Here is a 22,610-nt window from a genome sequence, read left to right on the forward strand (position 1 = left end):
GATGCCTGAGTGTCGTCAGCCATCGGCTCCAGAGGCTCATGGGCAATTACCTAATAATAGACCTTGAAGAAAATCTCAAACATTAAAAACAATTTTTACAACTGTTAACAAGTGTTTGCAAATCATAGCATGGAGCTAATCTGGCTTTGATTTAGGATAGATTTATATTGCCACACTTAATTTATCAAAGATAAAATCATAAATCTATGGGAGAAATCCCTTTTCAAATCACCCCTGGGTTATGTAATGCACAAAATAAATGCTTCACACATTTCTCTCCTTCAGTGAGAAGATGATCATGCCAGTTTCAAGAGAGTTGTTTAACATATGTGGAAATAATCCATCTGCTATGACTCTAACACTTCTGTGTTTCCCTAATGAGCAGATATAGGTTAAATGGCATTATAAGCATTTGTGCTAATTGGTATTTGTGTTGGTTGCAAATGTGGCAGAAAAACAAAATAATGATGTACAGGATATTGCACGTATAAGTGAAATTAGTAAAATAATCAAGGAAAGAGTGAGAAGGTTAGTGGCTAAATAAACAAAAAGAAACTCATCCTGTGAAACCTTGTTAACAGGGTAGAGAGACAAAGCAGTTTCTACTGTAACGGGACAAAAACAAAAAAGGGCAGAAGAAGCTGTTAAGGCTTGGGAAGTATTGTGAAGGCAAGAGGAGGACTCACTGTAAATGCTAAAGAGACTGCAGAGCCTGGAGTTACCCATGACACACATTAATCATTGGTGGCCTCTCTACACTGCATACGAATGTGTGATGATGATCCTCCCCCTGCACCTCTATCTTACCTACAGCTGGGACACAAACACAGGCCCATGGTGTCACGTAAACCCTTATCTTCCTTTCTCTTCACTTCCTCGAAGCTCTCTTTCTCACCTCCATGTTTTTTTTAGAATCATCTCATGCCCCCTCACCTCCCACTATCACTCCTGCCTGGAACAGTAACCCCACACCACCCCACCCACCACCCCAACATACACGAACGCAGTAACATTCATCTCATCTTGCTCCCACCCCCTCCCCGGTCCCTGCTGGCCTTGAACAGGTTCGTGCCAGGCAGAAAGCAGGTGGCTGAAAGAAAAAGGTTACACTCATTATCCAGATTAAACCTGTAAATGCCCTGTCATTGGTGTAATCGATGTGCCACTTCATTGCGGTGACTTATTGATCAATCTTGTCTGGGGGTCGTACACAGTGCATCGTTATAGCTTCGGTAGTAGCGGGGACTGCCTTTCCATTCAGACCCTGAACCCTCCACAGATGCACTCCCCAATAGTCCTTCACCCTTACTTGGCTTTGCACTCTAATACGAGGGTCATATTGGATAGTCAATTAATTGTTCTCGCTGCAGGAGGGAGCGTTTATGCAAACACTGAACAAGCAGCTATCACTGTGGATTGTTGGCACATGTAACCCTATCCTATAAAACACTACTTTAGCTCTAAGTAACACCTTTCCTATTGTACTGTATAACACCAAACAGAAGTGTTAGCTATCAATCACTTCCTTAGTTAATTGGTGATGCTAATGTTGGCTGTTGGGTGTGATGTGCATGATGTCAGAAGAATATGGTTTTTCAGTGATTATCCAATCCAGCTGTATTTATAGCACACTTTTTTTAAAGGCAGTGTTTAACAAGGTGCCTTAGAGTTTGAAAAGAAATGTTGTTGCAAAAAAATTAGAAATAATAATAAAAAAAGAGATAAAATAGTAAAAGAAGATAAAATGGTAAAAATACACAAGGGCAAGGACACAAGAACACCCTGCTTTCGATCGCAGTTAAAAGCCAAGTCGTTAAAATGAGTTTTAAATCAAGATGTAAAAACAGGCAGTGTGGGGGCCAACCTCACCTGGGGGAGCCCTCTTTCCAGAGTTCTGGAGGATTAGACAAAAAAGCTTGGTGTCCTCTGGTCTTCAGCCTAGTTTTTGGAGTGGTTAAAAGCAATTTGTCGGCAGATCTGAGTGATCTTGATGGGGTGAAGGGCTTCAAAAGTTCTGAGATATATTGTGGTCCTGAGCCAAAAAGCGATTTAAAAACAAATAGTAAAATAAATCCTGAAACAAACAGGGAGCTGGTGGAGGGAGGACATGCTTGTGGTCATTTGTGCTTAGAACACACCACTAAGTAAATGTGCTTCTTACTCTGTCCTAACAATGGAGTAAATTACATGTTTAATCATTAATCACCATATTCTGCAACACAAGAGAGCCATTCAGCACTATTCTTGTTAAGTGTACATTCAAAATTAAGTGTTCTCTATTATTGTAGAAAATATCTTTAAAAAGGCAGCCTTGTTTGCTGATATGCACACATTCTGAAAAAATAATTTATTCCGTTATTAACAATTCTTTCTTGACTCTTTGACAACTTTTCTACAAAGTTTTGTGCAAATCCACTTTATAATATTTTCAGATTTCTGGGCAACAGATAAATCGAAAAACAGCGAAAGGGAGAAAAAGAAAACGATCCAGTCCTCTTGATGGTGGTAATTAAAATGGATAAGCATCTAAAATAGCGTGTTTTCTTTATCTGTAATTATTTTTTACTGAGGCAGCTACGCTCGGTCCTATAAATCTAGCACTCAATTAGAATGAGGAAAAATGAACAGTTTCAAGAAATGCCTCAAGACAAACCCAAAAAGTCGACTCACTCAGAGAAATGTGTGCTTCAGAGAATAAACAAAGAGTATGAAGTTGAGGGGGGGAACTCACAAAATGACACAAAAGCAAATAATTTATCTCTCTTTACATACTAGACAAAATGGGGGGGGGGAAAGTTTTCCGTCTTGTAGCACGACTGACATCCTAACACCTGTCTAATCTTGTCTGAAAGCTCAAATGAGCTACAGTGGCTTCATTTTGCATCAATGAAAGGAGATACATTTGGCTCCTTTGAAAAGGAAGCCCCTTTACTGCTGGGAGCAAAGAAAGGCAGAGCAGCTGCTTCGCCTCGCATGATGCCTGCCTCTCCCAACTCACTGATCACACCAACCCCATGCCTACAAAGAACATCAATTTGTGATTACAAATAACACAGCCCGTTGGTCCTTCAGAAGACCACTGCCCACACCACCCACAGCTCCTTTTTGGATCTCCTATGCCCCTGCTGTATCAGTCTGACGGGGAGGTATCAGGTGCACCTTTGGATTGAAATAATAATTGCTTTATGGTAAACTGATTGATGGAAGTGTGTGATTGGCCAAGTTTGGGAGGCAGAGTTTGCATGCTTATCACGCACAGCTGCACACTGCAGGGTGTCTTTGTCTTGTGGTATTGCGCTAAAGGGAGCCTGGACTGCTGAATACTTTTTTTTAAAGTGACGTTTAAAACAGCTCTGAATACACATGTTCATTTCTGTGTCTTGGACTACAGCTTCCTTGTTTTTGTAGTTTTGGTCACAGTAAGATGTGGAATTGGAAGCTTTAGCATACATGTTGCCTCGGGGGAGCTATAGTAACAAGAGGTTAAGGCATGAGGTAGAAAAATGACTGGAATCTCTCGCCTGTTGCTAAGGGGCAAATCTTTCGTGCTAGACAGGTTTCATTTCAACATGACAAGCCCTCCCAGAGGCGCAGTATCCTCCATCCATTTGTACAATGACAAAAAAACAGCAGAGCTCCACATTACTGAGAAATGCGTCACTTGTAAATGGGGAGCATTTGAAGCACTGAGCTGCGGTATTTGCCACAAGGGTGAGAGCATACGAGTCCGGCTTGTTGCTCCTACAATATGAGAAGCTGCATTAACGTCTCCATCATTCACCATTTCCTTCCTCACCTTCAGTTATGGATGGAAACAGATGACCGGGAAATTGCACCCTGTCTGACAAATGGCATGATGGCATGGCTCCATGGGCTGCCCAACGGCAAACTGCTGCTTCTGAAGAATCGGACGGGAACAAATCGCCTCCCACTGCTCCAATTACTGAGCACGCTCGTCTCGCAGAGGGACTGCAGTCAACTCCATGGGAGAGGGATGGAAAACACTAGCTTGTGCGAGGGCTGTGATGAGGGGGTCAAGGGTAAGATGACATCTCACTCCAATCAGCTATCGGCCTTAATTTGTTATTCTACCAAAGTGGGACAGGTGACCAGTGCAGTTAGGACATTGATGCATTATTCAAACAGTTAATATCGTACAAGCTGTTTCACTTTTTTTTAAATCTGCAATGGAAGTGCTAAATATGCTATTGTAGTGATGAGGGAAGAGTCAAGGATTTTCTGTCCAGTTAGGACATGAAATACTCTGTTATGGGTTTTCGGCTTTCCACTATTAGCTGTAAGTGCTCCTTCAGGGGGAGAGGGACTTACTAATTTTTAAGAATAAAATGGGGGGCATATGAGGGAGGGAGAATGGGGGCTCTTTGTTAGATTTAAATGCTGCACTATGTTCTCTCTGACAGGCTGCCGGTAATTTATGGCCACAACCATTACGGTTATTAGAAAACTCACTCAGGAAGACAAATGGCAGCCTGGCCAGTCGTTGCTCTTCCGTCAGGGCTGACAAGGGAGACGCAGCACTCTAGGCTATTGACATTTTCACACCTAAAGCCAAGCTCTGCCAGCTGTATTGCAATTCAAACCCCAACTTAATGGCAATAAGCTAAATCATCCTTGGCTTTGGCGTACAACTTTTCTTTATTTCCTTTATAAGAGGAGGAGCATGCTGGTCGTCAGCAACAGGGTACAGCCTTTTAAAAACGGCCATTTCATGGGCCGATCTTTTTTTTTTCCCCCAGACTGACAGATTAAAATTAATCCTGCCATAAATAACTTCTATCACAAAGTACCATTAAGAGAGGCCGTTAGGAGGGTCTAAATGGAATGCCATTTCTTCTGTATGACTGAGAGTGTGGAGGAAGAAGAAGGAGAGGGAGGAGATTTGAGACAAAAGGCATTGTGTGCCAGTGTGCTTTTTCAATTTCAACATTTCTGAGGCCTATGAGTCATATTTCACTCAGTGGCCCAGAAAGAATGACAAACGATGCCAGTTGTCTGCGGCAATCGAAAGTGAAAGGTGACATGGCTATCAGTGAGGGCTTCAGCCTCCACAATAACACTTTTTCCAAAAGCAAAAGAAAAAAAAAACAGGGGGACAAAAACAAAGGTTGAGGGGGTAAAATGACTAAAAGTTCTGGGTGACGTAGCTATTGTGAACTGTTATTGTTGAGTAGAACAATATGAACAGCAACAACACACTTAAACTAATAAAATCAATAACAGACGGTCCATGAAAATCCATATTTCAAGCATATGTCAAAGAAATCATGTGTTTTGTGTCATATTTATAATACTTAAGCATTGACCAGAGTCTAAGATTGGGGAAATGTGGACCTATCAGTTATGCCAGAGGACGTTATGGGGTTGTCAAAAACAAATCACATTAAATCCAAGTTGCAAGGGAACAAAAGGTGCAGAACAAACACAAAACCAGAGAAGCTAGAGAGAGACTGTACAAGTCAAAGGGAAATATTTTTGCAGGAATTATTACTTTCTTGTCTCACCGCATTATGGAGGCAAAACACTGACTGTGTATTTAACAACAAAACCATTTTATGTCAAATAGGCATTCACTTTTCTTTGAGAAAAACATTTAACACCATAGGAAACTATAGAAAATAACCAGAATGGGATGCTTATAAGTGGTATGCAGGCCTAATATGTGTTATTTAATATGGACAGAGTTGTATGAATAACACATAGTAACTGTAAAGCCTCTTACCCTCAGACTGACATGTATTCCTGAGAGGCCACGGGGTGTTGAGTGGCTGTGTGTTGAATTGCTAATGGAATGTCATGTGAAGGGGAATGCTGGATGCATGAGGGTAAATGGTGATGATGACACCGTGCTGATAGCTTCCACAATAGTGTAGTTTGTGGCATGTTTGTGCGTTTAGTTGGGGGAAAGGTTAATACACAATGCAGGTTCTATTACCTCTTGTCAGGAAGCAGAGAGCCAGCTGCATTGTACTAGTAAAATATGACATTTGGTACAGCCTCGGACTGGAAGCTCATAACAACACAGAGCCTTTCCTGGTCACAAAATATTTTAATTCTTTCTCTGCCGGCAGGATAAGAAAAAAAAAGGGAATAGGCCAACACATTTTGTCATAAGCAGTCTCCGTGCTAGGCCTTTATTGAAGATATGTATTGGTTTAGCGAAGGCCAAGGTTCAGGGCACCGTGGGGTTAACTGCCATTCCCTGACAGCACAGATGAGAAAGTGATGTGCACACTGGGAGGTCACTGAGTGTCAGACCGCCAGCTAACACTGGCTCATTGGGAACCCGGCACGCATCATTTAACTTCACAGGGCATCCATGTGTCTCTTGCACACACACACCTACTCTCACACATAGAGACCCTTGCTCCCCAAGCCTTTCCTGTATGCCCTCGTAGGACTCCCTGCCTCCCATAGCCCTCCTAGGAAGCCGGAGTCTCATTAGGGTAATTGAGACAGGTCCTCCCGAGACTAAAGAGCTGCTGAATTGCTACCCACTCGTGCTTTTAAAAGACCACTTAATCAAGCCCTTGTGTGTGTGTATTTTATCTTCTCTTTTTCTCACCATTCCCTCTTCTCTTCCTTGTCATGCTTTCCTTTTTTCTTTTGCATGAGTTTGACTGTGTCAGGTCTTTGAGAGGGATACAGTGAGGTGTGTGTGTGTGCTACTAATGATCTGGGGGCTATTCCGTCTCTAGACTACAGTCCCATGGTGTTGAGGAAGCCTCTGGTCCATGGAAATGTGAATGGGTGACAGCAAAGAGAAAAAAAAATGCTGATCTGTGTTGGTAAGGAAGAAGGGAGGAAGGGGGGGTAGAGATTGAGTGAGGGAGCAGAGGAAAAAACACCGCCTCAGCTATTCTGGGGGCCGGGCTGCTCTGAGCTGACAAAGACACCCAGATTGCGGCCAGAGGTTGTCTCAGCGAGGCGAGGTGAGCCAGAGCACCCTGTCATGTAACGAGTCAGATTTAGCAATACTGCTGGGTCAGGTCACACTCAGATTGAAGATGGGAGTCACGGCTGGCACCTCACCGCTCGCCTCTTTTATTGCTCATCCATCTAAACACAAATTACTTATGCTTCTTCTCTACCCTGAGAAATATAGACTAGTGTCTTGTGCTAGTGTGTGTGCATGCACTTTATTTTCACATAAACACACAAATCAAAATCAAAGGGACTATTCAAAATGTGCTGCAGGATGGATGAAAGCAACTAACCTGTTGTATGCTCTCTTTATGTTTAAGAGTTGTCACGACAACAGAATTTTTTTAACTTCAATACGATATAGCAAGAAACAGGTTTTCGTAAAAATAATGACTCCCCAAAATATAAGATTTCCTCTGAATTGTCATTAATAATGTGTGTGGTGTTTGTGTCTGCAGTAATTCTTCTATCTGTCTGTATTCTTAAACAGGATATTTAATTGGCCACAGCTTCTGTGCAGGGGTGTGAAGCTCTCCGTCAACAGTCCACAGTTTGGGGCTGATAGAAAAACGTTTCGGGGTCAGGTGACATAGCTGTTCCTCTCCTCTGCTCTCTCTTTGTCTCGATGCTTACATAAGTTGTGCAACTTATGAGATTCTTGAGGGACTTCAGGAGTAGTCATTATATATATTTTCCACAAGTGGTTGATAGCTGCATTTCAGGGATCAACACAATAAATTGTCTATATCTATCTATCTATCCTTTCTTGACAAATCAAAGAAAGATTTAAGAAAGATATTAGCCAATAAATCGTATCAAATTTTTTCTCTCCCTAATTTCAATATAGGTATCGGACTCAAAAATCCCATATCTATTCAGGAGCCTATTTGACAATCAGTGAGTGGACATCTGCTGAAGTTCTTTAGACTTTGAGCTATGAAACAATCTCATAACAAAAGCCCGTCTCTCTCTCTCTTTCACTCATGACAGCTTTGGGTTGAAAATATGATTGTAGATCTGTTTATTTCAAAAGTTTCCGTACTTTTCAGCACTATCAAATATCAAAAATAACAAAGATTGTATCATTTAAAAGCACTTGGTAGTGAAAAGTATCGAAGTATGAAACATTTTGACAAACTTAATATCTTCCCAAACAACATTTCCTTTATATGTTTTTACAACACTTCACTTTTGCTTCCTGTTTTCTTCTCTTCCCTGCTCCACACATACACCTCCCTCCCTTCCTTCTCTCTTATCAGTGACAAGCCGAAAACAGAAGCGAGATAAGGAAACGTCAAAGCCGATACAAGGTGTAGTGGTCGAACACCAAGGCAGATTAGTCATTGACATGTTTGTCAGTTAACAATGGCATAGGGGAGCTCAAACAGGTAAATGGGAGAAAAGAGGATAAAATGAATTTCTCCTCATGTACAATGGGCCCTCTGGCATCTACAGCTAAGTCCTCGTGCATACTGAGTGTCAGGATAGATCACTGAAAAGGAGCTGCTAACTTGTGTGTACCCCAAAAAATGTTTACACACTCTGATACTGTAATATTATCTCTTTAAACAAATTCAAACAGCATCAACCATTTCTACATGAAACGGCCCACTGTTGATTCAATGCAACTTAGACATTGCTTTTTATTGAAACATTATAGCTAACATGATAGCATATTTTTTATTGGCCCTGTAGGCCAGCAGTACCACCTCGTGTCTTTTTTTATACTGCTTCGATCTCGACTAAATAAAGGTTACCCATTTTTTACTCCTAATTAACTGGTAGGGTTTGTTCACTTGTGCGGTCGAGCCTCAGCTGTGGTTGACAGAGCTGCACTTTCATTGTCACCATCAGGCATGACCTGTTTCACAGACAGCTCAGTAATAATTGTTATAATTTTTTCATCTTTGGATGACACTGTAGCACTCTGCAATCCTTCCGTGGCAATGATGACCGTGTGTTTGCTACAACTTGTGGATTTTTAAGGGTCAAGGTAGGTTTTTTTTTAACCTCAGAGTCACTTCTTATCATACGTTCTTACGCAATGGTCAACTGCCCTGATCCTGTTTTTTTTTTCTTAGAAAATCAATGCATGCATGAGTGTCAATTAAAACACTTTCGTTCAGCTGAAACTCATTCAGCTCAATTTAACTGTCTGGGCAGTAGTTGTTTTTAAAGAGTCAGAATCTGAGTTTATTTCAGAATATGTCAATGCTTACAGAAAAAAATCCTACATTATGGCCCATAAAGAATATTACAGAAACATCTCGCTCTGGACAGATAATCTTCTTTTACTTTTATTCTTTCAGTACGTCTGGCTTTCACAAACTAGTCGTAAATTTTAACTTCTATGTGCTAACTAAAGAAATAGCAAACAGTTTAGAACAGCATGCGTTTGCATTGACAACCAAGTGGCATGTGACGGGCTCTAAAAAATTAGCACTTACTTCTCTCACAGCTTGAATGAATGTCTGTTCCCTATCATCAGCACATACCTAAATTACAAACACAAAAACATATTTGTACATTGCTCTGCATAAGCTGTAGAGGAGATGTCGATTTTCTTGAGTGTAATTCATAGTAATTATCTCATTGTAAGTAACACAAGCTATCTGGAGCATGCAGAAATAAACTGCTCAATGCAGGTGGCTTCTCTTTCAAACTGCACACTACAGAAAAACACACTTTCTTAAAATGTTTCTATTTAGAAGTATTGCTGTTGTAAGAGTCTAGACTAGAGCAGAAACTGGAAGTGTATCTTCAATGCTGCCTCTGATTGTCTTTAAACCAGCAAACTCATTATGATATATTGAATATACTTATGAGACTGGGAGAAAATAAACCTGGCTGAGGATTATGTCCCTTAGTTCTGCAAAGTTTTTGTTTTTCTCTCAGACAGCTCCCGCTGGCTCAATTAACTATTGATCAGATTTGTGGAACCGAATGTAAATAATTAACAGAAGTGCAGATAGCATCTGCAGCTCTGCAAACAACTTCAATACAGAGGCCTCTGTGTCTGTGATCAATAGGGCGTGGACGGCATGCACATCAGACACTGCAGGGACCTCTGCAAGGTGGCCACAAAAATGGAGAAATTCAAATTTTTATCAGGCATCACAGCTGTGTCAGCAAAAGACATCAACCCTAGCAGTAATCAGGCTGTAGTGGTTTTATCTTCAATACCTGGGTATGCAGAATGGTCAGTCTATGACATTCAGAGGTAATCTATTCATTTATCTAATTTGGCAAAGTAAAAGGTGAATAAAAACTCAGACTGTTATTGTCTAACGTACTGTAAAGGAACCTCAATAAGAGTAATGTTCTCCAGTATAAATCTGCATCTTTTAAGCAGCTCTTGGGGAAGTGATGGTAGTCTCTGACAAAGCGTGTGTAAGTAAAGATGTAACACACTGAATATAGAAAAGCAGAAATCTCTTTGGGGAAGGAAGAACTATATGGCACTGCTGGGGGGGAATTGAGAGGCCTCTAGGTAACCCTATTTGAATATGAATGCTTCCCATGATCCACATCAAGGGCACCGACAGGGGCACCTCTATCCACGTCTACCTCCAGCATATGTCGTTGTGAGTGCGTGTATCAGTGTGTGCGGGCTGGTGCACAACTGATCACTCCGTGCAGCCATCAGCCAGCGCATTTTTCCAAGGTACTTTGTACAGTGCATTAATCACGGGGACCCTTGAGCGCTTCCACGGATCCAAATATTCCGACCTTGAGGTTACAAGAAAGACATTAGTCCTGATCCATTCAAAGTATTGGAGACAGGGAGGGGAGCAGAGGGAGGGGGCAGAAAAGCTTTCAAGGTAATGAAATTCTGCCATAATTTAAAGGAAAGGACTTGTGGGGACAAGCCTGGGCCAGAGTTAGAAGAGGAAAAAAAAGATTAAATTGGATTTTTTTCTTTTTCCCCTTTATTTTAAATTAGGCTTAAGTGCATGTGGGGGGTAGTTTTTCTTTCTCTTTTTTTCTAACAAAAGCATGATAACAGCATTAACGTCCAGGATGAATCGAATCATTTCCAAACCAATTAACCTTTGACAGAATGGATGAGTGGACAGGAATTAGAATGGTGCAGAGTGGGGGTGCTGGAGGAAAGCAGGCAGCAGTTTGAAGAAACTGGACTCTGGCTGGCAGGGAACTTGTATTTTTGGAGTGGTGACTGTGGACTAAGAGCAGGGCATGAGAGGGCACCCAGAGATGTCCTCTTTAGAAATACAAGAAACCCAGTTGGACGCTAATCTTCATGAGGAAATGATGGTTGCCCACACAGCAGGCGCCATGTTTCGTAATCGTCTCCTGTACAAAAAAGGTTACAGATGAAAAAAGTTGTGGGGGTTAAACTGTGGTCAGTTGAAGGTAGGCTGGGTACAGGATGACGGGTGCAGGAAATGCTAAGTAACTGAGAGGACATCATCCCAGATGGTCTCACCTTCTTCTTCCTCCTTGAGTCTCTCGTGTCCATCCTGACTGATGTTAGAGGGGGTCTGCAGTTAACCCCACTTATACTTTATGTCGGCTCTTACTCCCTCCCTCCCTCTATCTATCTTTTTCTATTCCTCCCTCACTGGCTCACACGCAGCTGCAGCCGGTCCATTAAGTTAATTAAAGGCTCCATTTTGAGCTGGAGCCCGCCAGCAAATACGAGTGCCAATCAATAGATCTCTGGCTTATTTTGTAGGAGGGAGGGGTGACAGCGCTGGTGCTGCATTCGGGGACATGATTTGTAGCCTTGGCAGACGAGCCATGTCCCTCTCTGTCTTGTCCTCTGTCTCTGTCTAATTTGGTATCCACCCTGCCCCTTCTACAATCTCCTTCGCTGTGATGTCATCTATCACTTGGCTCTCCCTTCTTTACCCCGAGCTATTCACGGCTTTCTCCCATCTGCCTACGAGAAGTCACAGTCCTGTGTTTTCCTATGAGAGTGTGAGTGTGTGCATTTTGTTAAAATCACCATCTGCACAGGGGAGCCAGCTGTGAGGGACTGCAGCTGGGGTCGGAGGTTTGGGACAATGTGGTAGGCAGACCTGGGATCAAGAGGAGGTCCAGGGGGAGGATGTGAGCCGGGGGGGATCAGGAGAGGAAGTAAGAGAGAGAGGCAGAACTCGAGGGTGTCATGATGAGAGAGTGCACAGTGCTCCAAAGACCAAAACCCATTTTCCATTTCTGAAATCTGCAACCATCTCTAAAAGTGTCAACAAAAACTGTAGCACAGGGTTTGAGAGGGGGGAAAAAAATCTTTGGATGGGGGCCTGTCAAAGCCCTGTGTGTGGAAGCTTCAAAGATAAAGCTTGCTATTGCTTGAAATTAGAATAAAGGGGAAAAATTTTTTTTATCAAGAAGTATATCTAAGCATCAGAATGAACCTGTTCAGTCAGTGTCAAAGACAGCCGGGAGATTGTGACTGGAGGGTAAAGGGAGCAGAATTCACCATGGTGTCATAGGTGTTCATAGATCGGTGCCCTTGGAGAACGTCTAAGTCCAGAATTTTGTGCTATACCCCTGTGGACATACCAATAACATAACCAGTTTTCTATTGATTCACAAGTCTCTTCAGAAATAAAAGCTCCTCTAGTGATTCTCCACTTTGTCAAAAAAAATACTTTTTTTCCAATCGTCTCTTACCACAGCACGAGTGGAAGACCCGCAGGCTAAACAACCATCATCAACTTCATGTGGTGTTTCGTCTGCTATGAATAATGGCTGAGGGCGGCAGGCGGTGTAGCAGTTCAAGATCCGCAGACAAGCTCGCTCTGCTGGATGCCTCCATTCCGACAGTCCCTCCATTCCTGCAGTCTCACCAGCAGCATGGCAGTGGCGCAGCTCATCAGGCTTCCACCCAGCAGTCATTCGACAATTCTCTCCCTCCAGGGAGGCTGCCCGTACAGGCCTTGATGGTTCGCCAGTGTTGTTTGTTGGAAGCCCTTTCCTTCCACCTCTACTCCTCCTCCTTCACGTCTCTCTTTTTTTTCTAGTGAGGATGCCTGGTGCTTTTTCCACTTCTCTAATCTAAACTCCCTCCTTCTCTCTTCTCTCTCCTCTCAGAGAAAGCCCAGGGGGGCCTGTTCATATTCTCCCCTCTTATTGTGTTTCATCTTTTTCCTTATGACACAGAACTATCCCCCCAGAGTATCCAGCGTTCAGCCAGGGAGCTGGAGAAAACGCATGGTTAACCCCATTTTATTCTGTCTATTCAAAGGTTCCCCGACAAAGCTCTACTGCTCAGAGCAGATAAGAAATCATTCACATAAAGTAGAAGAGAAGGTATAGTACACATAAACAGAAGAAGAAAGGAGGGTCATTCAATCCAAAAGTGTGGCATTGGAAGAGGAGCAGTACATTTTAAAGCAATATGTTGCACAATATTGTGCTACAGAAGAAAACAATGGAGGACCTTGCTTATTCTATGAAACAGCTGTTGAAAAATTGCGATGGTGCAATACTTGGCTGGCCAAAGTGTCTTCATATGTGTAAATATAAGCTTTCTAGTTTCTGTATTCTGTATCTTGAAGAGATATAAGAACATATTCCTGTAGATATGAGACAGAAAAGCCCTGATTGTTACATAGGCCAGTACTATAATGCCCCCCATATTGCTGGTCTGCATGCAACCTGTACAATAATTTACTGTTAAATAAATGATAACTTTGTCCAGAGCAGCCCTCAGCTCTGAATTGACTCCAAAGCAAAATGATATAGCCCTGCCATGTAATAGCTGTCAAAAGCAGGGGTTATCAACCATAAGGTATGACACATAAAAATGTAAATTTTGAGAAAGGGAGGGGGGTCTAGAGAAATAAGGCTCCTCTCCATTTCTGTTTCCGCAATGACCTCATCTCTCCCGCCACTCCTTTGCTCTTGCTTTATTTCATTCTGTGTCGCTCTATCTTTCATTCTTCGTATCAAGCGCACACTCCCTCTGCGTTTCTCAAGCACATGCTCCCTCATCCTCGGTCACCCTAACCACCTCATTTCTCCAGCCCTCCCTCCTCTCCAACTCTCACTCTGTGCGTAATTCAATCATCCCAAGGAGATGGATATCCGTCCCCTAGGAGCGCTTACGCTCTCCATTTCCTAAAGCGCTTGATCAGATTAATTGATTGTCCCCCCACTCATCTCTGCACCCCCTCTGCCGACCGAGGCCGGTGTGGTGGTGGAGGGTGTACAGAAATCAGGTTTGCATTGATATTTTTATAAAATGCCTTTTGCTACTGCCCCCAGACGGACCCCGTAAAAGGACATAAGAGAATAGATAAAGTACATGAGCACAGGAAAGGTGGGGGTGGGGGCAACATAGAAGGTTGGCAGCCTGCAGAAACAGACAGTCAGGATTCATAAAGAGGACAAAACAACAACCTGGAGCATGCAGGAGACAAAAAGCCGAACATGAGATCAAGAGACAAGATAAAGCAGATAGACGATCAATGAAACGAAATAAACAAGAATGTTTTAGGAGGCGAATAGAACATGTGTGGTGTCTCTGCTTGTATACCGTTATGTTTGGCAGCAAGCCTGCAGAGCACAGTAGAGGGTAGAGATGGGAGAGTCAAACCTCGCCCCACAGGGACCGCAGGAAGACCTCAACTCATCCATTATAACTGAGAGCCAAGCGGCTGCCATGTCTCCTGATTGCCGAGTCCCTGCGGAGCAGTCGCCATCTCTGTCTTTCCACCTCTCTCTTTCAGTCTCTCCCTCTCTATCTCTCTCTTTTTGGCACTGGGGATCGTAGTAGATCACAGTGCTGTTCCAGGCCTTTGGCTTCCACGTTATAGCAGGGGCCAAATACATACACAAACATACACACTCATGTACACTCACACACACAAGCACACAAACACACAGCAGTGTAAATACACACAGACAGGGATAGGAACTCGGTCGTCTCTCTCTTATCTATCTGCCGCACATTTTCCCCATACGTGTAAAGCTTTTACCTGAGCGCGCCATTACAGCTGAGGCTTTTACCTCTGGAGAGCCAAATTACCTTTCAGATACAACCTTCCCTTTTTCAACTTGCCCTTGACATTTAGTTCACTTGCATTTTCCCTTGTACATATAGACTCAAATAAATACTAGAAAACCACACATACACAGGAACACACACACATTAGCAAGGTTTCAAGGCTTATACTTCACTGTGATATAGACCTCTCACATTTGCTGCAAAATGTTCCTATGATTCTACTGTAACTTAGAAATGACTGTATGCTTTGCAAGAGAAAACACACACAGCTTTAGTAGGATCTTCCATGCTCTAACCACAGAGGGTACCAAGCTCTCTTAAACTTCATCATTTAACAGTAGGTAAGGTTTGCTTCACCATCACTTGTGCATCCAAAGAAAGGATATTTCAAACCAGATATATGGTTAGAGCTGCACAAAAGGGTAGATAATTAGAAATTGATGATTTTTGCTTCGCCATTAATCATCTAGTTTTTCCAAAACCCCATTATGCAATATTTATGATATCAACATTGATTTCAATTACTGTTTGTTAAGTGAAAATTGTAGATGTCTGAGGGTACCTCTGCTGAGCGTCAGCATCATAGTCTGCAGATATATGCAAGTCATAGGCAAGGCTGCCAACATATGCCAAATGTACGCTGATAGAAAGTGTTTGGTGAGCCAAAAAGTTAGATATATATATTTCAGTAGTTTGTGTGCTCAACTGAAACGAAAGCAATGGCCTTGTATCTCACAGGGAGATTGTAAGGCCAAAACTCAAAAACTCATTTTGACTTGCATTTATTCAATGTGTAAAATGTTGGGAAGGTTTAGTGGAGACATTTCCACAAGTATTAGATTAGCTGATGTAGCGTTTCAAGCACATTGTTACTTTTATATCGTAAATTCAGTTATTGGATCATGGAAGGTGCAACAGAGCATAGTTTCAACATTCAATCAGACCTATTTTTCTATCATATGATGGCACTGGTTGTTTGCTGCTGCAGAGAGGCAAACATGTACAGACTGCATCTCTTCAGGAGGTAAGCTGAACTCCTGACCTGAATACACACACTCATCAATGCGGACTGTCAAAGGGGACACAAATAAAGTAAACACACACACACACACACATACAATCTTGGTATGCTTGAGTACTCAGTCCACAAACTAAATCAACACACCATTTATTTTTTCTGTCTGAAAGATTCTTTCTTTCTACTTTCCTCAGACTTTTTATTTGCTAGGGGGCTGAGCTCTCAGACTGGGATTGATCCTGAGCTGCCGTCTTGAACCTGTGCCCTAAGGGCAGCTCAGTGCAAACACGCAGCAGCACCTCTCCACTTATTCCCATCATGGTTGCACTCTCTGTTTTGCTAAACCCACACAACTGATGCACACGTAAGGTGCGCAACATCTCTATCTGGGCTGCTTTGATGAACATTGAGTTGATAGAGATGCAGTACTGCCGCTGCTAGAAGCATATAGGGCATGCCCCTGGACCCTCCAAACTGGCTACTTCTCCCTACATGGCTGGCTACACCAGATCTTGTGGAAAGCCCTGGGAAGATGCATGGCTTGAAGGCACAGATACTTTGGATTTAACTGGTTTGGTTATGTGATTTTACTGTATAGGCTGGTTGTTGATTGATTATATTTTTTTAAATGTCAGTAATTGATTTTAAAGGTTATACTTTTATCATATTCAATAAAGTGGATTTTTCTAAATCTTGAGACACCTTGTATGTAAGCTAGACAGACATTTCCACTGCTCATTACTGTGCACAAATGTATGTATGTACTTCAGGCCTCAAGAGCCCTACTGGTGCCGGCAAACACATAAAAACCTCAGACAGGGCAAGCTTTGCAGACGCACAAAAGAGAAAAAAAGGCGATTAAAACATTGCTCCACTTCACCTCTGCTGCTACAACTCCATCCTAGAGGAAACACTGAGATGTATTTAAAGGAAAAACTAATTGTGTAATCCCCTATCCCCTATGACATAGATAAATAGGCCACAACCAAAAAAGGCGAACACAACCACTAGCCCAGTCAAATTTGAAAAACTGCATGGGCTGAATAATAACCCTTCCTGTTTAAAGAGAGGGGCTATAAAAATGACTAGCATGTGTATCAGTATTGAGGGTGGGGGTTGGGGGGGATCAATAAGCATAACAACTGCATAAAACTATGACAGCAACAATTTCATACACCACATCCCATTTCCTCTGTGCTTTTTCAGGGGCACCGCACAAAAGAAAATCCATTATTTTTTGCAAAAGCAAAGATTCATTTGAACATTTTACATAAATAATTCAAGCACAAAAAAGCTTTTACAGTGTTTTCACCTGAAGACAGACAGCTAACTAGTGAGAAGGCTCACTCACCATCCAATTCTTCCTTCCTTCCCTCTTTGAAGTAGCGAAGCAGGGAGGGAAGGGCTATAATTTGCTTGATTCATTTATCATTGCTTACTATGAATACATGTCATTAAGAGTGGATGCTGCTCTGCAGTTGTGAAGTTAGGGAATAGCTGGCAGCATAGTGAGAGCTGAAATAAAGCAACATGGTGATTAGAAGAATTCATGCATCCCACACATACACACTGTGCCAGTCGAGAGCTTAATGGCTCTGTGGAGACTTGCGTGTGGGAACACACTCACAAACAGTACAAATACATGTACAATTACTCCTTGTGTTTCTCCGTCATTGGGCCTGAGTTCCCAGTTTGTGATTGATGGGTTGAGTGATTGGCTCTGTGAGAAAGGTGGAGCCCTCAAGTGAGCTAATCTACACTGCCTCCTACAGGATAACAGCTCACATTGAACCTATGAATATGTGAGACACTGTCATCACCTCCAGCTCTGTTGATTATGATGACGGTGTATGTTGTTTGCATTGGACATATCAGGGTTTAAAATCAAACCACTAAAACACTTTATTAAAAGCATTTGTGTACAAGGCCTACTGTATTTCATAATTGGGATGTTACTGTATATGAAACATTCTTAGGTGTTAAGAGATATTTTTATCGTGGCCTGATTGATGTTTTTTTATTTGTACTCTTCAATAGGACCCCTGATTGCTTTTCACTAGGTCTCAGTTGTTATTGAGAGTGTTCTGCCAAATCCCAATTCAGATATCCAAAGTTCCCCTATGGCAAATTTGGCAGACCTTTTAATTGTTAATAGGATGTGACAGCCCATACACATCACTCAATGTCTACTGAGACAGAGGGGAGCTTCCCTACCTTCCATGCAATTCGGTTTCCCTTAGTGTCATGCTCAAGTGCCATCGGAAACTCTCCACGCTCGTAGAACTTGCGAAAGGTGGTTGGTTTAGAGGGGCGCGTCTGAAAAGCCCCTGCAGGCGGTGGGCCCACCACCTGGTCAGACAGAGAGAGGGGAAAATGAAAATGAGGTGAAAGCAGCCAAACCGAGAAATAAACCGAATGAGACATACACAGCAAGGAAGAGTGTTGTTTTATGAAATCAGAATTGACTGTGTTTGCTCCTACAAGAATAGAATCACTCCCACAGCATATCCTAAGTAATTCAGGGAGACACATGTGCCTGCTCCTCTGCTTCTCTAAGGATGAAAAAACACAGATAGTGTGCACTGGTGTGTGTGTGTGTGTGTGTGTGTGTGTGTGTGTGTGTGTGTGTGTGTGTGTGTGTGTGTGTGTGTGTGTGTGTGTGTGTGTGTGTGTGTGTGTGTGTGTGTGTGTGTGTGTGTGATGGCCCTGTAGCCAGAGGCACTGCTAGAGGCATTGTTAGGATCATCTTTTCTCTGCCTCTGTATTGGATATGTGCTATTACTGTGCCACTGACAGTCAACGGGGCTCCTACCACATCAACCACTTTTGTAATATTGGCCATTGGTGGTAGTAGCAACACAACAGATGTGTTTAAATGCAGCACATTTAAGTGGAAAGTAGACAGGGAGGGATTTTAAGGCAAAGTGTTTTGTATTTATTTTACTCACACTCTGTTGTAAATATGTTGAAAGATAGTAGACATATTATGTGATTAAAAAAATGTTTTATACTTTACTCACAAATATGCACAAAGAAATAGTGTTCAAGTGGAAGCCACTAGTGTACTTTAGGAGTTTGGATTTATTTGATTGAGAACATTAGAGCTTTCCAGCAGCATGATGTAGAGGACGAATGACAGAATGTTGTAGCCAATCTTTTCCCTGTCTGTGTCCCTTGTGTGCATCCCCTGCCATCTGTGTGGCGCTGCCACATGACTGGCAGATGTGTTGCTGTCATTAATCCTCAGATTACCACCCATTGAGAAACAGAATTTTGCCACAGCAGCCCACAGGCAGAGCAGAGTGGGACTGGGGAAGTGTTATCTTTGGCAGGACTGACTAAGATTGGTGAGATTTTAAAGGGTTTCAGTTCATTACCATGAAGCTACTTAGTATTTTATGTTGCATCATTCCTAAATGTTGCCTGTTTGTTGCATAATTCAAAAACAAAATATGGATAAGAAACATAGGACCACAGATGCAGCTTTTCAAAACACCCACTAAGAAATGATGTAACATGGAACAAAGTTGATATTACTCGTGTGACTCGGTGCTGGCGCCAGCATTGCTAGGCTCAAGAGAAACAAGATTAGAGCAGGAATATTATAGAGGACTCTGAGCAACGACTGCATTCAAACAGCTCTAATGCACCGTGGGATTGCAGTGCAGTCAATTCAAATGAAACCGTTTGGAGCACTTGTTTACAATGCAAGGGAATACTGAATAATATTATGCTGAATTAATAGGCACAGTGTTGTATACCTGCAGGAGAAGGACTACCTTAACAAAATGTCCGTGACTAACAACCCATGTAAATCACAAGAAGAGCCATTTTTCAGTGTTGCCTACTGTAGTACCCTTAAAATAAATCCATCACAACAAATTATATGTATTCAGGCTATTGGCTTTTTTCTCTCCTTTTATTTTGAGTATAATTTTAGTAGCAATAGTGTGTCTAATCCTGTACAGCAATAAAAAAAATCTTTATTAACTCCTCCAAAAGCCTTGCACAAAGTGCACTCATGAAAAGAGCGATTGCTCCAAATTGTACTCATCTTAGATTTTAACCAGTGAGTCAATAATTGCTTGAATTGTTTTTAATCAGCATTGTCATAAATAGCTTAGTGTCTGTTTGCCTCATTAGAATACTGTCTTGTCACATCAGGCGCAGAGTGTAGGTTATTACAAGAAAGCAATGCTTTTTGTTGTTTTATTCAGAGTGTGAAATAATACATCACTATTATATGTTTGTCTACCTCCCTTTCTGTCTGTCTCCGTTCATCTCTTTCACGGCAGGAGCTATTTTGCAGTCATGGCTGCGGAAGCAGGGAGAAGTAGAGTTTGCAAGATCAGTGCGGCTCCTGCCTGCAGGAGTGACAAAGTCCTTACATTCAGGTAGCTACGGTGGACGGTGGTTGAGCCATGCTGCAACAGGGGAAGCTAAAAATAGCATAGACTGGGCAGCAAGGAAAGAATGAACCCAGACTGCATTGACTGGCTGAGCAGCTTTTATGGGCAAGAATGATGACGCTGCAGTCACTTCCATGGCCTGCATTCATGGCTGAGGTGTCGCAGGCTTCACAGCTATTTTCTTGTTTTCACTTCAACTATAATCACTGGCAGGGAATACGCACTAACAGCCAGAACAGAACATACACTATGGCACTTCCTTGTAGATCTGTACACACAATGCCACAGATGCCTTTACCTCTGTAGGCTGCCACTTCCTAGCACCTTTAGGAAAACATTTTTAGTTGTTGGTAGATTATCACCTATGGTTTCCTGATGCTGTGCCAATTATCTGCCTGCTCCTGTTTTGTCAGGAAATTTGGGTCTTAAACTTCTAAAGCAAGCAGATAGAAAATACTATCACTGAATTCCAAGGTAAAAGATGTAGCCACCAACCTAGTTTGCCTTAAAGCAGCACATAAGCTACAGTTTGTTTCCCCTTTTCTATCCTTGTGAGAAGCCATATGAAGTTATGTACACAGTGCATAGCCGGCATTTCATATAAAAGGAAGCACACAGTATCCATGTTGTGCGCAATAATATCCAAGTTCTACCATGTATGGGTGAGCATACATTTGTGATAACTCAATTTTGACTACTGCCAGCATATCAAGTCATTTTTTGCTCTCCATGTCTCCCAGATACATTTAAAATCATTAATTTTATGTGAACTCCATCTTCCCAACCGCCTGTATTTGTTGGTGTGAGTAGCTACAAAGCTTGAATTGTTAAAAGATGTGATAACAACAACCCCAACGTAGCATACCCTTGTGTAATCTAAAAATCCTTCATAATCTAAAACACTGGCATAAACACGAACAAAGACATTGAAAAGGGAGCCTATAACATAGACCTATGTTACAGATAACATCCCCCACCTCAGTGAAGGCCATAAAGCAAGCCTGTGAGGCGACAGACTACAGAACAGAGATAGAGGTGGTGTAAGGCAATAAAGGGAGGAAGAGTCTGTTTTGTGTGCCCCTGGTGCACACATCAGGGAGTCATAACAAGGCAGTACTGGTCAGATGAGCTCCAGGCTGTCATTTCTCTCCTTCGCCTTCACTCTGCCTCCAGATCTGTTTTCCCTCTAATGCTGTTGTCCACTCCAACTAGCTCCAGCGTAAACCTGGCTGCTGCTGCAGAACCCACAGAGGCAATAACACACACCAAAACATGCACCCAAGCACGCGCACACACACACTCGCTAAAACCACACATGCTGAGCTCCCCATGGGCCAGCCCCAGCAGAGGTGATTGAGCACCTGCAGGGCCTCACACCCCTGTCATTTATAAAGGTGTCACCCCTAGAAACAGAGATGCTCCCTCTAACCTTATTAGTATGGCACTTCCATGCGCTCATACCTGATTTTGACACACAGAGTGGACGGGGAGGAAAAAGAAAAAAAAGTCAATAAGATGGAGACCAAGGTGCAGGTAAAGGTGGAGTTAGGGAGATGTGAGGAAGCTGGAAAAATAAAATAAAACTACATAAAACAGAAAGAGGAAATCAAGAGATGGCGAATGGGGTCGGGTTATGGAGAAATAATGGATATGACAGGAAGAGGGAGAAGAGAAGACAAGAGGTGTGGCTCATCAATTCTGAGGGTGAGTTCAGCATGGCGGTGCTGCTGCAGCATGTAGGTGATCCATCACTGTGCCTGGGCCTCCAGCTCCAGTGCTCTCTCTCATCTCTGTGCCGCTATACCAGCCCTCCACAACTCCTCTGAATAGATCTGATAGATGTCTGGTGAAGGGCTGTCAATTTAGCATCAACCCTGCATTTCTATCACTACGGCATGTTCTCATATTTGACCCTTGTTAATCTACTATTTAATTTCCAGCCTATTAACCTGATGTCTTGTGCCTGTAATGGCAAAAATGTATTTTGTTTCATTGTATTGTAAGGCAACACGGGTGCTACTGCACAAAGGTGCATTGCATCACCAGTTTACTGAGGCAGCAGAGGGGGGAAAGGCAACAGCTCCCTTGCTTGCTCTCTCACTATTTCTGCATTTCACTCCTGTTCTCGGTTGAGAGGTTATTGAAATCTAGCTCCGTATAGAAGGCCGCCACTCCTGAGTGAGCAGGGTTGGTGAGTCACAGAGGATGGAATAGACGGGCCGAGGCTCTCCTGATAAGGTCAGCCTGCACATCGCTGCCACAG

The 22,610-nt window shown here is 42.5% G+C and overlaps 1 protein-coding gene across 1 annotated transcript in view; it reads right to left on the minus strand.

Annotated features, from left to right (window-relative positions):
• pacrg (PARK2 co-regulated) overlaps positions 1–22,610 on the minus strand; it is a 132,552-nt gene that overhangs the window by 95,976 nt on the left and 13,966 nt on the right. The window contains exon 2 of the mRNA XM_020648000.3: positions 18,153–18,287. Coding sequence (XP_020503656.2) covers positions 18,153–18,287 — 135 coding nt within the window. The remainder of the gene's footprint in view (positions 1–18,152; positions 18,288–22,610) is intronic.

The sequence above is a fragment of the Labrus bergylta genome, chromosome 18 (genome assembly GCF_963930695.1).
Source record: "Labrus bergylta chromosome 18, fLabBer1.1, whole genome shotgun sequence".
Taxonomy (NCBI): domain Eukaryota; kingdom Metazoa; phylum Chordata; class Actinopteri; order Labriformes; family Labridae; genus Labrus; species Labrus bergylta.